Source organism: Propithecus coquereli, unplaced genomic scaffold (assembly GCF_000956105.1).
Source record: "Propithecus coquereli isolate 6110/MARCELLA unplaced genomic scaffold, Pcoq_1.0 Scaffold112, whole genome shotgun sequence".
Lineage (NCBI taxonomy): Eukaryota > Metazoa > Chordata > Mammalia > Primates > Indriidae > Propithecus > Propithecus coquereli.
Window position 1 is genome coordinate 4468852 of NW_012135192.1, and position 19024 is coordinate 4487875.

General features: G+C 32.4%; 1 protein-coding gene across 1 annotated transcript in view; it reads right to left on the reverse strand.

Moving 5' to 3' along the window:
* CLGN (calmegin) overlaps nt 1–19024 on the reverse strand; it is a 45846-nt gene that overhangs the window by 3789 nt on the left and 23033 nt on the right. Inside the window, exons 3-9 of the mRNA XM_012654706.1 lie at nt 17497–17666; nt 13855–13936; nt 12193–12385; nt 8976–9165; nt 2466–2579; nt 2194–2344; nt 721–936 (exon numbers count right to left, since the gene is read on the reverse strand). Coding sequence (XP_012510160.1) covers nt 721–936; nt 2194–2344; nt 2466–2579; nt 8976–9165; nt 12193–12385; nt 13855–13936; nt 17497–17666 — 1116 coding nt within the window. The remainder of the gene's footprint in view (nt 1–720; nt 937–2193; nt 2345–2465; nt 2580–8975; nt 9166–12192; nt 12386–13854; nt 13937–17496; nt 17667–19024) is intronic.

Below are 19024 nucleotides of genomic sequence, written 5' to 3' on the forward strand. Positions count from 1 at the left end.
AACAAATTTTACATTTTACCCTCAGAGTAAGGAAGTTGTTTCTATTAAAATAATATCTAAAACCATCAAATGTTTTAGTTAAAAGAGGTTCAAAATGAGAATCCCTCTTTACCTACTCTTGATGGTTTCTGCTAGTATCCAAAGAAACCAAATGTAAAGTATGAATTTTTTTTAAAGCAATTGATTTTAAAGATATATTCTCTAAGATGCATTGTGTTGAAATATTTAGCTTAACTTTTTCTAAACAGTGTTAGGATTTGGGGGAAAAAACTGGAACACAATTTAATAATGTTAAATTTAAAAATTCTTTGCATTTCTCTAAGTGAAAAGTAGTTAAAATAAATAAAAATAATATTTAGATTAATGTTACCACTTAGGCCTTGAATTGGCAATGTGACAAAGATATTAGTCTTATTTCTAGAAACAGAATATAAGCATTATGTCCTATTCAAGTTGTTATAATTTAATGAATAAAATGAGAACTTAAATATACACATATAGTTCATTACGTATGTTATAATGAAGTTGTATCATAATATAATAAAGCTAAATATTCTGTCTACATAACCTTATTTAAAGTACATTTCCTTGGTATTCAGTATGTATTATACACTTATTTACCTTTAAAGGGGCCATATGTATAACCTATAACCAGGACCAGGTCTTAATACTCCTTCCTATACATAGTTATATCACTACCACTATTGGTCAATACCATACCTCATTAGCACTTGCTACCATTATTTTCCATCTCCAACCATCTGCAGCCCAGCGATCTGCTACTTCTTTTTCTGAACAGATAATAAAATTATCAAAGTAGATATTAGAGGTCATAGACCAAAGCTCTAAACCCAGAGCACAGAAAGAAGTCAGAAGAAATGGATGATCATCTTCAAAGTAATCTGGATTAGGAATTTTTCGAGGACTCCAGATTCCCTGGAAGAAAAAATAATTGACATTTTCAAATAAAATAATTTCATTATAAATGCTGTTCAAGAAGTAGTAGCTGCTGAATGAAATTAGCAATACTAACTGGAGAAAAAGAAAACTTTAATTGATATTAATTCATTAGTAAAACACTGAAAGTAAAATCTTCTTTCTTCTTATTCTATATACAACATTCTCCATGAGTAACACTGACGTTAAACTCTGCAAAAAAGGCAGTGTGATAATAGAACACACACAGAAACCTGAGTAATTAAATTTCACAAATCATACTATTTTAGACAAGTTTTTTAGATTTAGTAAGAAGTTATTCAAAGCAAGATATTAAAGTTGCCCAAATCAGAAAGATCACTGTATAGTAAAAACGGGTCACCCCACTTAACATATACACATGATAGGCAGCATTAATTAATCATAGTTAAACTTCAGAACAACTATTCAACATAAGATTTCCATTAGATCTTAAATGATTAAACTGTCAATCAAATCAAATAAATTCAACAATATGATCACTCCCTGACTCACTCCACTATCACATATATCTAATTCTGTGCCGGGAACTATGCCAGATGATCAAGACAGACATGGTTCCTGTATTATGGAGTTTAAAGTCGAATGAAGGAGAAAGGTATTAAACAAAAAAAAAATTACCAAAATAAACATTTTGTGTTAAATACTATGAAAGAAAACTACAGTGAGTAATTAGAATATGTAACTGCAGATACACGATCTTAGAAAATATCAGTGAATAATTACAAAGATAAAACTAGAGGGTTAAACAGATAACATAGGGGCTTTTAATATAAAAAACTGGGAACACTCAAAAGATGTCTGATTCATATTATAAATTCCGTATTTTAGTAATACTAAAACATGAGCTGATTCTTTGAGTACAGGCATTAAGTACTAAAATGTACAATGTAAGTCTGCTTGATCAGAATTCATTTCTTATATTTATTTCTAAAATAGAACTTTGTTCCACAGTGAGCATCAACTGATTACTAGGGAAGAATACAGTCTGAGGTGATTTATCTTCAGTTTTTAATTTCATTCCCCTGGAAAATTAAATAAAGAATGCTTTACTTTTTAAATATAAATTAGTTGGGATCTATTTTCTTTGACTTCTTAAGATTACAAATTAAACTTCTAAAAGTTAACATAATATTATCGATATTATAATATATACAATAACAGACAATATCACATTCTTTAACTTTATACTAAGGAATTGGAACAAGCAGTTATTACCTGGTAGTTAGGATTATCAATCATTGGAGGTCTCCATATTCCTTTGTATTTTGGGTTGTCTATCATGGGAGGTTTCCACTCACCACACCCAATCTTACATGCTGGATTACTAATAAGAGGTGCCTCCCATTCTCCATCCATGTCCTCATTCCTTAGGATATTAAAACAAAACAAATACAGTAACCTTAAGTCTTAGGTGAATCATATAAGCCGTAACAAAAACACGAGTAAGAAACACTTGAAATTGACATTTGAAGATGAACAATGTTTACCAGTCATCAGGTTTTACAGCATTAGGATCCGGGATAAATTTTGGTTCATCATCAAGCCAGCCATCAGGTTTAACAACACTTAAATCTTCTATTTCGGCAGGTTCGTTTTCATCCCTGCAAATACAGCATTTTATGTTATCACTAATTACTAATTCAAAAAGTTTAAAAATGTATGTTACACAATTTAGAAGGGACCATAAAATTATTTCCTTTCTGTTTCTGTGCCTACTACCTCCTCCCATTGTCCATCTACCTAAATCTTGTGCAAACTTGCCCATTTTTTGTATATATTCCCTGTTGTGCTCTGTACATACATGCATATATGTATATATTCTTTTTTAACACTAATGACAGCATTCTATACATAGTATGTTAGACCTTACCATTAAAAACTCAGTCAACTCATCGATAAATATATATTGGATGCCTACTATTTGTCAAGACTATTCTAAGGGTTCCATTACATTTTTTTATATACATACACACACACGTATATATTTGCTTCATTCTTAACAGTTGCATAGTTTTATACTTGTGGATATACCATAATTTATTTAGCCTATCTCTTTTTGATGGATATTTAGTGTTCTAAAATTTTACTATTATAAAAAATGCTATAATAAATATCCTACAATATATGCCATTTTTCGCCAGTGAAGATATATTTGAGAGTATGTACATTTTAAATTTTGATCATATCTTCCAAATTATTCTCTGTAAAGGCTGTACTCCATTTCCTGTTCTACAAGCACCATATAACAATATCTATTTTCTCCTATCCTTGCCAACAGTGTTACCAAACTTTTAAATTTCTACCCATCTGATAGGTGAAAAATGGTATCTCACTGTACTTCTAATGTACATTTAACAGCATAACTAATATATTAAAAACATTTTTCCTATCTCATTACCTTTATATAAAGAAATTAGCCCTCTGTCAGTGATATGAATTGAAAATAATGCTTCCAGTTTCTCATGTGGTTTTTTGCCATATAAAAATCAATTATTTTCATGTAGTTGAATTTATTAATTGTTTTTAATGATTCTTGGATTTTATGTCACATTTGGAAAGATCTTCCCAATTCCAATATAATTTTTTTTAAAACTTTCCTTTTTATTTTAAAAATTAACACTTAGAAAGTAAATTCTAAAGTATATAAAGTATTAAACAGAATTACTAATATAATTTTCATCTTTACAGAAAAGTAGAAGTTTTAAATAAGAGGCTACTTCGTGATTTCCCAAACAAAACTTGAGTTACAAAATAAGCTACAATAATCAACTCTATAAATGTTTGGACTTGTACTTGGCTGATATCAATGTTACCTTGAGTCTCTAAGTGCTCAGAGTAACCAGAGGTTAAAATCTAAGGGAGCATTTCTTTTAGCACTTTATAAAACAAATTCTAACACATTTTACCAATCAGAATAAGGCTCTTACATGCAGTCTTTCTCATTTAAAGGCAAACTACTTTATGGGTAAACAGATAGGATGCAGTATTAGAAAGCCTACATGGAAGTATGTAGTCCTACCATTTCTGATAGTAGGAACATATGCATGAAAGTGATACACTGATAGTGACTTTTTATTAATTTTTTTAAAACCCACACTGCTCTTCCTACCTTGTACAAGTTACTTCCCCACTGTACTATTTGCCTGAAGGCAAAGACATTTTCACTACTAATCAGTATCTCTTTTGATCTCTAAGAGAGTTAACAAGTTAACACTTTTGGTTTTCCAGAAACAACACTCTTTGTTCCGAATAGGTAGTAACCCCAATGTTTACAAACAAACAAGAACTTAAAGAAATAGGAATAGACAACTTCGAAAATAAAGTACAGGGAGGAAAGCCAGTTTAAAATTAAGGAACGCATCTTCAGTAATTTATGAGCCAATCCAAAGCAGCCTAACACATAGTTAAGTGGAGTTCCCAAAAAAAGAGATAGCAAGGAACATATAAATATTTGAAGAAATAATGGCCAAATATTATTCAAATTTGATACAAACTAAAACTCCACATTCCAAGAATCTCAAAGAACCCACAGTAAGGTAAACGTAAGAAAACCACATCAAGGCACAGCAAAACTAAACTGTTGGAAACTGGTAGTGACGAAACAAATCTTAAAACCAAACCAAGTGACATATTAGGTAGAAGAGAACAAAGATGAGAATAACAACTGACTTCTTGTTAGAAACAATGCAAGCCCCAAGGCAGGGAATAACTTATGAAAAGATACTATCAACCTATAATCCAGTAGTGACTATATCCTTCAAAAGCAAAGGCAAAATAAAGAAATTTTCAGACAAATAAAAGTTGAGAGAATTCATTGACAGCAGACAAACACTACATGTAAAGAGAATTTTTTCAGGCAGAAGAAAAATGACAACAGATAGAAATTTGTATCTACACAAAAGGAAGAACAGTCCCAGAAACGGTAAATATATGGGTAAATAAAAGGACTTTCCCCCTTATATGATTAAAAGACACTGAGTAAAGAACAAACGTGTGTGGCCTTCAGAGTGGATGTAGAACTAAATGTATGAAACAGCACAAAGGATACAAGGGGGAAAATATAAGACTTGTATAAGGTTAAATTAGATATGAAGCGGTACGTTATTATTTGAAGGTAGACTGAGGTAAATTAAAGATGCATATTGTAAGGTGGAACAAGCACTGAAACAATAAACTAGAGAGGAAAATCTAATAAGCCAACAGAGAAGGAAAAAGGGAATACTAAAATAAAGAAAAATAAAAAGAAGTCAGAAAAAAATTTTTATAAAGGACCACAGAATGTATAGAACAAATAGAAAACAAGTAGTGAGATGGTAGGTTTACATCTAACCATATCAATGCCTACATTAAATGCAGATGGTTCAAATATTCCAATTAAAAAGAAAGACCCTAATATACATTGCCTACAAGAAAGCCACTTTAAAAATAAAGGCATGTATAGGTTACAAGTAAACAATGGAAAATAATATTAAATGTAAACATGATTTGAAAGAAAGCAGGAGGGCTGATTTAATATTAAACCAAGTGGACTTCAAGACAGCATCACAAAAGTTTATAAAGAAGCATATTTTATAATAATAAAAGGGTCAGTTGCTCAAGAGGTCATGAAATACTGTGAATGAATCTAGTATAACAGATCTTCAAAATACACGAAGCAAAAACCGACAGAACTGAAAGTAAAGACAAATCCACAATTACAGTTGAAGATTTTAATACCCTTTTCTCCATAAGAAAACAGACTGAAAACCAGGAAGGACACAGAAACCTTGAAGAACACTATCAACCAATCTGATGTAACTAATATATATATTTTTAAAGTCTGAACTCACACTGAATATTTTCTTATGACCACAATGGAATTAAATCAGGAGTCGAAATGAAAATTATAGCTGGAAAATCTATAAATAATTTACAGTAAAGCAACACATTAAAAAAGCACATGGATCAAAGAAGAAATCCTTAGGGAAATTAGAAAACAGTCTGAACTGAATGCTATTGTAAATAACATATTTGTGGAATGTAGTTAAAGCAGCACTTAGAGAAAATTTACAGCTGCTTCTATTAGAAAAAGAAGATTTTCTACACAAATAGAGGAGAAAAAGAGAAACAAATTAAGTCCAATGTAAGAAGGATGGAAATAATGTAGAAAGAGGTCAACGGAGGGCGAAAAACTATTATAAAAGCTGGTTCTTTAAACTGATAAATAAAATTGATAAACCTCTAGCTATACATACCAGGGAAGGAGGAAACCCATATTAGCAAAACCATAAATGAAAGTGGGGACATCAGTGTGGGTGGTTACAGACATTAAATGGATGATGAGATGCTGGAACAATTAGACATCTACATGGTTTAAAATGTACAGTAGTCCCCCCCTCATCCAACGTTTTGCTTTCTGTAGTCTCAGTTACCCACAGGTATGATGTGAATTGTCATCTCATATCATCACAAGAAGGGTGAGTACAATACAATAAGATATTTTGACAGAGAGACCATATTCACATAATTTTATTACAGTATACTGTTACAATTGTATTTTAGTTATTGTTGTTAATCTCTTATATGCCTAAGTTATAAATTAAACTTTATCATAGGCTTACATGCATAGGAAAAAGCATAGTATTTATCAGGTTTGGTACCATTCTCAGTTTCAGGCGCACACTGGGGGTCTTGGAACACATCCCCCACAGATAAGGGGGGACCACTACTGTATCTTGATTTATATCTCATACTATATACAACAATTAACTCCAGAACAGAGTTTTAGTGAAAATTATTTGTCTAGAAGAAAAAAAAGAAAATAATTGTGACCTTCATTTAGGCAAAGATTCCTTAGGTAAGACACACAAAGCATGAATTATCAAAGATAAATATCAACCAGCTGGACTTCATGAAAATTTTAAACTTATCTCTGTTAAGAAAATTGAGACAAGCCCTCGACTGAGAGGAAATATTGGCAATACTACGTATCTGTATCAATTGTCCATTGCTGCATAATAAATCACCTTAAAATTTTGGGGCTTAAAATAACCACATCTATTACTGCATAGTTTCTGTAGGTCAGGGATCTGAGAACAACTTACTTAGGTCCTGGGCTTCAGGGTCTCTGACAGGCTGCAATTGAGGTGTTGGTCAGGACTGCAGTCCTCTCTGTCGGAAGCAGACAGCTTCGGAAATGGTATCCCAATGCTTCCTGCCTTCTGGTAATGCATACCCATGTGCAATCCCCTCCCCCTGAGTGTGGGCTGGGCCTAATAACTTGCTATTAATGAACCAAAATTGGTCATGGGATGTTACTGCCAAAATTAAATTATAAAGACATGTATTAGCTTCCTGGGGCTGCTGGAACAAATTACCAAAAATTGAGTGGCTTCTAAACAGAAGTTTATTCTCTCCTAGCTGTGAAGGCTGGAAGTCCAAGATCACAGTTGCAGGCAGGGCCATGCTCTCTCCGAAGGCTCAGGGAAGGATCCTCCCGTGCTTCCTCCAAGCCTCTAGTGGTTGCTGGCAATCTTTGGCATCCCTTGGCTTGCATGTTGATCATTCCATCTCTGCCTCCTGTGTCACATGGCATTCTGTCTCCATCCAAATTTTCCTCTTCTTAGAACAACACCAGTCACGTGGGATTGAGGGCACACTCTGATCTAGCACGACCTCCTCTTAACTTGGTTACATTACAAAGACCCTACTTCCAAATAAGGTCACAATCACAGGTTGTGGGGAGGCATGAATTTTTGGAGGACTCTGTTATAGATTGTGAATTTCATCTTCTTCACATTCTCCCTCTTCTGCTCATCCTTGATTCATTTGCTAAAGAGAGCTGCTGTGTTGTGAGCTACTCTATGGAAATACAAGGAACTCTGCAATGTGGGAAGGCTGTCCAATACCCAGTAAGGAAATGAGGCCCATAGTCCAACAACAACAATTCAACAACAACAATTCCCTTGAGGAACTGAATCCTGCCAAAAACCACCAGAGACTGAAAATGTGTCTACCCCCAGTTGAGCCTTAAGAGCAGGGTTGGAAGTGGATCCTCCAGCTGGTACCAGATCTTCAGATGACTGCAGCTCTGGCCACTGGCAGCTTGACTGCAACCTCAGGAGAGGGCCTGAGCCATAACCATTCAGCTAAGCTACTCCCAGATGCCTAACTCTTAGAAACCAGGTGAGATAATAAATGTTTGCTGTCTTCAGCTGCTAAATTGTTGGGTAATTTGTTACACAGCAACAGCTAATTAACATGGTGGATTAAATACAAAAAGACAGATAATCTGCTTAGCAAAACCATAATTAAGGTTTACCCAATCAGCTGAAAAAAAAAGTTCTTGGGACTAAAGGAAACAAGATCTTTACGGAGAACTTAGAAAATATATTTGAAGGACAAAGAACACCTCAGTAAGTGGAGAGAGATACAGATATCTCTCCTCTTCTGAACTCAAGCTATGGAAACTCAGGAACTAAATATATTTCTTTTAAGGAAAATATTCATAATCCTGCAGAGTGGAAACAATACAAATAGCTAGTGAAAACTCTGTGGTTCAGCACACTGGTTGGTATGAATGAATCCTGTATAGTTCTGTAAGATATTGAGAATATGGCTATTTTAAGGCTAAGTAATCATTAACTGAAAAAGACTGCAACTGTATAAAATATTCACACACATACTATAAAGATCAAACTAGGAATTAAAATTAAAGTGTTGGTGTTTTAGATTTATGAAATGTTTCCCACAGCATTGAAGGCATAAAAAGTAAACATACACTGAAACTGTGACAAAATTAAAATATTAATTAAAATAAAAAGAGAAAATTAAAAGGCAGGGAAGTGAAAAATTCATTTTAGAAACTATTTCACCCCAAATACTCAAAATAAGTGCTATTTAAAAGACTAAGCTTAAAAAAAAAAAAAAGACTAAGCTTCATTGGTTATAAACTTCTCTTATATGTCTTGTTACTTAAATATGCCAAAGAATGCTTTGCTACTGAATTGTTCACTTACCAATCCTCTGGTTTGACGGCAGAGGAATCAGGGATTTTTGCTCTTTCATCCCACTCATCAGGTTTTCTATCATCGGGATCATCAATTTCTTTGGGAGGATTGACAGGAGGAACCACATCATTTAGCAGGTTTCCTTTGTTTACAACTATTTGATCAATCAGTACCTCGAATGTGTCATCTGGATTCATTACTAAAGACCAATTTAAATATATTGTAGTTATAATTTTAATAGACATCTTAAAGATAATCTTCTAAATAATGAAACCACCCTAAACTTCATGGGTAACTTTTTCTCCCATTCTCCCAACCAGAAACAGAGGAATAACTAATGTATTAAATCAAAACATGCTGAAATCACTAGATGTGATATTTTCTAAAATGAAGATAAAATTTTGTTTTAAACTGTGTTTTTTATAATAAAATGCTCCATTACTTCTCAAATAAAAAATACCCAATAGCTAGTTCTGTTTGGGACTCCTGACCAGTCAGCTTCATTCTTTTATAGGTACAGAATAGAATCCAATCTTCTTTAGCATTTTTTAATTTTTTTGAAACAATCTCAAACTTACGGAGTTGCAAGTACACTACAAAAAACTTAAATTTTTTCCTGAACCAGTTAAGAGTCCGTTACTGACCTCACACACATCACCCCTAAATGTTTTAATATCTATTTCCTACAAACAAGGACATTCTTCTACCTAGCCCCAATCCAGCCACCAAAATCAGGAAATTAACACTGATACGTTATCACTTCACAGAAATCTCTGAAGGTTCATTGGCATTTCCAATTCAATGACTCATGTACTGTTCTGTTAAATATCTTAAGGGTGATTTAAAATATTCAGGCTTATACTTACCTGCATGTTTATTTCAAGGTAAACTCTAGCAATCTAAAAATCACCAAGCCACAAATGTCACAAAGGGACTCCCTTATCCTTTGTAATGACAAAATGAAAGATATCTCCTCCTTCTGTCAATATGGGGGTCACTGAATACGATTTAAATCTTTGGGAAGAATGATGGATGAAAGTAGATGCCTAACATTTGCTTTCAATAAGTGAAAGAAATTAAGAGCTGTCAACAAATGTCAGGATCATCTTAATTTAAGTAGTGAAGTGGGCTACCACTTTCTGAAGAAATAGCCCTGAAGTTATAACAATCTCCAGAGGTTTCAGTCACAACAACGCTAAATTATTCATACCAAAATTGAATAGTACAATTTATACGCAAACTCAAATAATGCAAACTCACACTATTTTCTCCCTTCTTTTTTCCTCACTATTTACTATTCTCTTCCAGCTGACACTATAAACTACATTACTAAAATGAAGGGAAAAAGTGAAGGTTGAAGTAAAGCTAAGAGTAATATCTTAAATGTGAAAAAGTACTAAATTCTTCCTAATCCAAAAACAGAGAAAAATCTTGAAAAGAAAGCGTTCTGAATAAATTCTGCAACTGAAATCAACTTTTAAAAACTACCATTAAAACAAAAAAGCATATGAGAAAGAGGCATATATGATAAGAAAAATCTGTTCAAAATCTTTGGCCAAAAAAATTTTCATTTAAGAGAACTATATTAAATATTTTAAATGAATCTACAATAAAAGGCATTGGATTATATAAAGTTTGTAAAGGTACACTGAAGGTTCTTAAAACAACTACAAAATAATATTATAAAAATATAATAGTATTACAGAAAGATTTTTAAGAAAAAATAATCCTAGCACAAGGATCAAAGTTTTTGTGTATAGTAGCAAGAAAAGAGTATTTAAAAGTCAGACTTGAATTTCAATTCCAGCCCTACCTGTTGCCTTTGTTTCCAAGGGCAGGTTACTTAACTAAGCTAAGGCAAACTAGACAGACCACTGTGCATATTGCATGATGGTTCCAAACAAGGTGCCTACCATAGAGCCTGGGAGATGTCAAGTGATTAATGAAAACTAGTCCTTTTTTCCCAGTCTTCTCTTATCTGTATGCATAATTTGCCTAGAGGCTACCTTCATGTGCCTACAATTTGAATTTTGCTTTCTTTCCCCATTTTAATGTTGTGCACATTTTCCCCCTGTTGCTAAACATTTTCATTGTTACCATCTTAGTATTATACAGAAAACTCCTATCTGTAACATTTAGGTTGCTTCAAATTTTCAGTATAGCTTCACACATAAGTCACTTTCTTTCTTCTGGGTTATTTCTTTCGGATAAATTTCTGAAACTGGAATTGTGGTTTCAGAGGATATAAACCTCTTAATGGCCTTTGATACATCTTACCAAACTCCTTTTGACCAGGTTTGTACAAAATCAAATTAAATTAATTTCTAGTTTCACTTTCTCATTATTTCTGGTTTACCTAGTGTTTCCCCAAATGTCCAGTATTATTTTCCAGTTATTTCAGAGAAAGGTTTATGATATCATATCTGACATTAAAGATAAAATGGGCATTGCCTCAGCAGACAAAAATCAGTGTTTCTGCAGCTTCAGCCTTTGGGGTAAGGAAATCAAAATACCTTAATCTTGAATGGAGTTGAGACTTGAGAAAGGAAGTTGACAGAGCCATTTTAAAATGACCTACGAGGTTCTGACATGCTGTGATTTTAAGTAATGATGAGCAGACCAAAGCTCTATAACCATAGGTACTTGGGAATGGGAGAGATGACCCTTTATAATGCCCCCCAGTCTACCCCATATCTATTCAAACTCCTATTTACTGAAGTATATTAATATATAGTTGCTCAATGCTTTTCCTTTCAAAGTTAAGTATGTTTCAGAACCACCACCAGAATAATCACAACTGCCTACAGAAGAAAGTCTAATCTTTTTAGTCTGGCATTAAGGACCTCTCCTCTTTATTTTCCAGTTTTCTATTTTTACAGCGTCACTGTCACAGTGCCTTACATGTCCTTTCCTCCACTGTCTTCCACATTCTATCTACATGTCAAGACAACTTCAGATATAATTTTCACTAGATTTGCTCCAAGTCTCCAAGCTGGAAGTATTAATAATAATGATATTGCTTTTGAACTCTTAACTGTACTACATCTCATCTCTCATCTGTCACTTTATTTTCCACCTGTGCTATAATTATGCATATCCTATTTTCCTAAAAAGATAAGCTCCTTAAGGATAAGATGTGTGTTTGTTTTCTTCTAAAGCACTTGCCATGAATATATAGGTAGTCAGTAAACATTTCTCAATTAATGAATGAATTAAAAGGATATACCAAGGGTGTAAAGATGAGTCTTCCTGTCTGTAAAGAACGTTTTAAGGTCTACATCTGGAGGTTTGGCATGTTTCTCTTCAAAAACTCCAGTTATGGGATGTTTATGTCTGAAGATAAAATGAAGTTTATACTCTTCTCCACATTTATCTGGTCCAAACATAATGGTATAGGATGTTTTATCATAAAAGTTTTCCTTCAAAGAGAGATGAGTGTTGGGATTAGCCCAGAATTACAGTGTATTTAATGAATTTCTCTATTTTATCCAATGGGCAGAATTCACAAAACTATATCAAATGCTAATTCAAAGAACTACTTAACACAAATGACAATAAGGATATGGGAAAATGACAAATTTTACCCCAAAATAGATTTTAAAAAAAACACACACTACTTCCTTCCTAAAGACGTAAGAGAGAAGCTAAAACCATCCTAGCAGCATCATAATAAGCTTTACTTACTTTATGTAAATCTGTATTAATATTTTATTGAGAGAATTAAGCTTTACAGGAAAGTGTATTTATGACCTTAAGACTAAAATGATTATCTATTACTATTATTCAGGAAGACACCAGAAAATGACTTTTTGAGCATGAGATGAAAAGAAATTCAGACACGGAAACAGACACAAAGACAAGCTCCCTCTTTTACTACCAGTAACTTCTCCTTATTTCACATGGCACAGTGGTTAAGAGCGTGAGGTCTAGAGTCAGTTGCTGGGGTTCAAACCCTACCACTGCCACTTCAGCTAGCTGCATGTGAGTAATTTTCTAACCTCTCTGCACTTCTACTCATCACCTTGGAAGTAGGGAGATGATAATAGTACCTACCTTATGAGGTTTCTCTGAGGATTAACTGAGTTAATCAGATAAAATTAAGTCGTATTACTTACAGAAATGCTTGGCATTAGATTTTTTGTGGTCCTACCTTCAAGTGACCATTCATCATCTTACAACCTCTAAAACACTTTGACATTTACTACAATGGCCTCTCTTCACGTGATGCTAATAACTAGTATGCGGAAAAAGCTTTAATTCACATTTCATAGCCTAGGCACAGCCATGCATTCTGAAAAATATCTCCCTGATGTCTCATTCATCTAATTTCTGTTACACACAGAGACCCTGACACAGCCTCCTGTAGGAGAATGTTATAAGAAATGTCCCTAACCCTAAAGTGGTCCTAATACAACCTCTTAGACTTACAAAGCTACTTCATCATGAAAAGTTTTTAAAATCAGTTATCTTCTGTGGGTTGCCAATAACTGAACTGGCCCACGTCTTTTATCTGACTTTTTGGCCATTTCATTTTACTGCTTTGCTCTGTTATCTTACTCCTCTCTGAACAAATTTAAGGTTCTTATTTTGTAAAGAAAATAACTCTAAGCTGATATTTCAAGGGCATTTCTAAGCACCATGTCATTTTTTATTTAACATGGTAAACGTTTTATGTTACTAAAGATCACAAAATTGATGCTTTCAAGTAACACAGCTTTATATGAAACTTGAAGGCAAATTGTAAAAGCTATATAAACTCATGTTGGAAAAAGATATTTGAAGTTCTTTTTCAATTTCAGTTGAAAATGAAATTTTCAGTTTTATCAATTACTCTTTAAAAATACTTATTAACTTTAATAAGGTTTTCTTAAATATTAAAATATCATACCAGAATCAAACCATCAGTGTCTGCTAGAAGCTTAATGTATGCACCTCCACAATCAATACCATCTTGAAAATTTACTTCATATCTAAATGAAGGGAAAAAGAACCATACTGCTGATAAATAAAAATTTCTAATTGCTCTTTAAAATCTAATGTATTATTCTCAATTCGTTTAAACATAAATGCTTTACATTACCAGAAATCTCATACAAAGCATATCTACAATCTATAAGAAATAAGCAGAAATGCTTTTCTACTACTATAAGACACATCATTAAAACAGTAAAAGTAGAATGATTATAATTAACTATAGAAAAACCAATTTGTTTAAAAACTTTTTCCATCAAAACTGATAAATTAAGAGTAAAATACTTTGACTAAAACTATAACAGCAAATTTCAAATTCTGATAAGGTAGGAACTATACATATTTATGAACTAAAAAAAACAAAAGCCAGAAGAACAGACTTCTAAGAAACTGCTAATGATCTTAAGTATCAAGAGTTCACTACTAATTTGTCTTTTAGTTCAACCACACCTCAGTCATGTTAAATAAGTTGTACATTGAATTAAATAGCTGTAGCAAAGATTTCATAATCTCAATAAATAACCTTGAGTATTTCAGACCTAAATAGCCAAGACAGATTGGAAATTTTAGCTGTTTAGTGTAACAGCTAAAAAGTGTGAACTAACACGAGAGTCTTCTCATGGATTTACAACACAGTGTAATTCTCAGTGAAATTTTTTGGTTTTTGTTTTCTCAAAGGAAAAAAGACAATGAGGCATAGACCTATTAAACAGCATTTAGTAGAGATTTTTAGTAAATTGATGAATTATATGTGTCAAAAATCAATGAGGAAATGGCTGTCACAGCGAAAAACAGTAAAAACCAAAAAGGTTACGATTTCATTAAATGAATTAAAACAAAAAGAGATGAAAACTAGAGAAGTAACTGGAAATAGTGATCATTTTTAATAAAGGACAATAGTTTTAAATGTTTCTGAAAAAACTTTAGTAACAAGATCAAAAATAACAGCATACAAAATTTTAACAGTTTGAACCCAATTAGTATGTATATTTTGTATAAAAAAACCCAAAGAAACAGTAAAATTACTTAATGATTATCTCTGACTTCCAAAACTATGGGTGGTTTTCCCCTGTACTTTCTGCTATGCTTTATTTTTCAAGCTATCCACAGTAGTGGTTACAAGCATGCACTTTGAAGTCCAAAAGATCTAAGATTTACTCTTGATTTTGCCATTTACTCTAGTGACACCTTGGGTAAGAGCAAGTTATTTAAGCTCTAAGTATCTATTTAGTCATTTGCAGTATGGGGACATGGTCCATACTTACACCTCAAAGGACTGTTATGATGATTAAAGGATATCATGCAAAATATTGGGCAAAAAAATGCTCAAAATACTGGCTTCTGTTTTGGTCAGAAGAAAAGTATTCTTTTGTTCTTTTTCATTTTTTGAATAAAGGAAAGTTTGTTTTCCTCAAAGCCTTATCTTTATTTAAGCAAAAGCTGACAATTTTTTTTTCATGGAACTTATGTCTTTGAAGACTATACAGTAGAAGACATGGTGTATGATGTGACTTAAGGTCACTATTGTCAGGAAAAAATAAAAGAGATACTGTTTCATTATAGGTCATCTAAGGACAAAGGATTCTGTGACAAAGAATGAGGAGGAACAATTTTGCAAACTGGCTCTGTAACTGTGACCATAGCTTTGTTGTCCTGCTACGTCTGGAGTCAAATCACTTTGTCCATTTCTCTTACTACAAATTTTCAGAGTTTTCAAATCATTAACTTGTACCTAATATAAGTAATTTACAATGAATTAGAGGATCAACCAAATGTTTATCTTATAGCTTGACTGTTGCTAAACTTCAGGTTACAGGAAAACCGAGGACATATGCAGAGTACATGTTAACCTTAATTTTGTTAGAGTATCATTTCACAAACTGTTCCAGAAATGGTAATTATTGTTGGGGGGGGAAATAAACTTATGTGGTCAAACGTGTTTGGGAAATACAATATTAAAGCTGCACACAGGTTTTTACATGTAGAATCTCTCAAAGTCTTTGATGGGCTAATATGCTTTCCATCTCTTAAATCTTATCTATTCAGTCTTAGTTTCCAAACTGTATATGATCACATAATACATATTAACATGTACACAATTTCTAAAAAGCAGTTTTAAAGTTATGTCATAAATCCATTGCATTTATAGTGTTTAATATAAAACCTCTTCATTTTATTCAGCTCATTTCATTTTACCAATATTAAGAGAAGACAAACATTCACTCTCCTTCTCTGAATTGAAAGAATGCTGTTCAAGTCTTGGTTCTCCTTTTTATTTTTCAGGATAATCATTTCACATTTAGTAATTTTCTTAGACTTATTTTCTAATCTTTTCTTTTAATCTTGCAAGCTATCATTTGCTTAGTTGCCCAGTAGTGACTCATATTGAAAATACTAAATTTGATACATTTTACTCTGGAGAAGTTAAATTTTATATTATTTTCCTTTACCCTTTCATTTAAGCCACAAAGGATCAAAATAGAAAGTGATATTATATTCACCTAAGTTTCAAGATAAGATTACCTTCAAACTCTCAAGTAAAAACAAAAAAAGGTCCCAAATAATAATACCAAACTCAAATATTAATCCCAATAAATACCTAACCAATATTTTAAATTTGTTTAAATAATGGTCATATATGCCCTTTAACATTACTTAATATTTTAAATTCATTAAAATGACTTAATGTAGACTGAGCCAAAGCACATTACAACTGAAATATTAAGCCAGTTACATGAAATGCCATATTTTCAAAAATCTCCAAAATACAAGATAGTATTTTAGTTACACCACAAAGGAATATGTTTAACATATCAACAAAAACATGAAGGGGTTCTAGAGTGATATAATTTACAGTAATATTTCTGTATGCGGTACAGTAATATTTCTGAAGACAGCCAAAGTTTCTCATATAAGGTGAAAAGTAACATTTATACATTTTCTTTTCTTTCTTTCTAATTGTAATTTTAAGGGTTTTGTAATTGTGTCTGCATAGATTTATTTTGGTTTCATGGTAGTATAGGGAAAATAAACTTCAGCAATTTATACCTGACTTTATGACTCTCACATGCAAGCAACATCACTAGTTCATGTCAGTGCTGGTGGAGGAGAGAATATCAGTGAAAACAAGTGACCTTTAAAAGGGTTCCATGCTTGAAAGACATTGGTATATGCATATTAATACATTTCCTTTTAAAATAAATGTGTTGCCTTCAAACGTTATCACTGGTTTAATGGTAGTATTTATGGTTCTATTCTGAATATACTGAGTTTGTTATCTTGAGAGCAAGTAATTTTAAGAATAAAAAAATGATTTTACTGTGCATTATATAGACTATAGTGGCAGAATTGTATATGTTATATCATTTTATCATTAACCTGCTTTTCACTAAAAATAAGGGTGTGTTTGTATGTATAAGTGCATTTGTATATTTAACTAAGTGAAACTAAAAAGGAAAATCTGCATTTTTATACTTATTATCAAAATACAAAGCCATATTCAAAAGCCGAAACTAATGCAAAATTCAGAAAAAGTATTTGAAAAAATAATAAAACTTACTGAACTATCAAAGGTTTATCAGCAAAAATAAAGGGTTTTGCTAATACAGCAGATATTGCATGATGCTTTGCTCTAGATTTTAATACCAATCCTCTGTCACCAGGTATCCGGTTTTCTTTCAGCCCTTCTATTTCCCATCTTCCTAAAAAAATAAAGCAAAGCAAATTAAACTAAAACAGAAAACACTTGTGAAGAATTATTTATCAGCAGTTGTGAACAATAATTTTTTTTCCATGAAGGCTGATTTGGGAAAAATAAAAATTTCAATTTAGGAAATATCTGCAACTATATGCATGCCTGCTCTTTTTTCTTTTATTTTCCTTTCAGAGAATGGCTTCATTTTCTTAACTAAAATTATGAAAACTAATAAATAACAAACACTACAGTTTCCTATTAAGGCACTGTTAAAGACAAATTTGGTTTTCTGTGAAAGACTTTTTAATCAATGGAGTTATAAAGTGTGGTTTGTCCCATAGAATCTATCAACAGTTTTTAAAATGAAATATTTAAAATTGCACATGAGACAAGAACATCCTTAACACAAAATGAGCAGTCTGTTTTAGTGTATTTATTTTGAAATGCATGGTGTTCATCAGCTGCATTCTTACTTGTAGCAGTTATGGTAAGGATTTAAATTTTATCGTGAAGACTGTACTGGCAATTCACACAAAGCCCTTCCAGGCCACGCCAATTAGCTCTCAGAAATTTTGGCCAGGAAAGCAGCAAAGCACTGGATAAGCAACCAGGTATAATACGGCAAAGCTGAGTTAGGCCCTCTTTGGACAGGAATTTCCCATGTTTAATATCAGGATGCTCCTGAAATTAGATAATGGGCCACATACAATTCAAAGCTATATAGGCTACCTGTAGCTCAAAAGTTGTATGTTAGACTTTACTCCTTTACCCTATTTAGAATAGAAAATCAGCCTAATTTGTATAAAATATTCTACTTCTGAAAATTAAAGGTGCTGCTTATTCCAAGAAATTTCCATTCAGCAAAAACTGGCTATTTTCTAGTATTGTGTTAACTCAAAATATTTATTAATGAGTACTTTTGAATGACTAATGCTCTTTTATTACTTTTTTCTTTCTTCAAGAAAAAATGCAAGAACCAAAACAGTCCTATGAATCAAAGAGGGGTGATTTTTGGTCTATTATTGTAAACACTTTATTAGACTTTAGAAAAATGTGGGGTTTTTTTAAGTTTCCAGGTTTCATTCCTTTTTTCCCTCTAATTTGATCATACTCTACTTTTTTAAAAAGATGAATTTATTTGGCTCTCACATCATGATTAATTATATTACTACTACTAACCTGTGGTTTGCCCACCTCCACAAAAGGTCTTATTTTAAGAAATAACAACGTTATCTTTTGGATTTTCAAGGTATTGATAAAACTATATTGCTGTCCTTGCAATCATGTACATACATTTATTAGCTACGAGAAAGGAATCATCTAGCACTTCAATTTTGGAAAACTTGTAACAAGGTAATTATCCCTCAATGACAAGTTTTTTCCAACTTCAAAC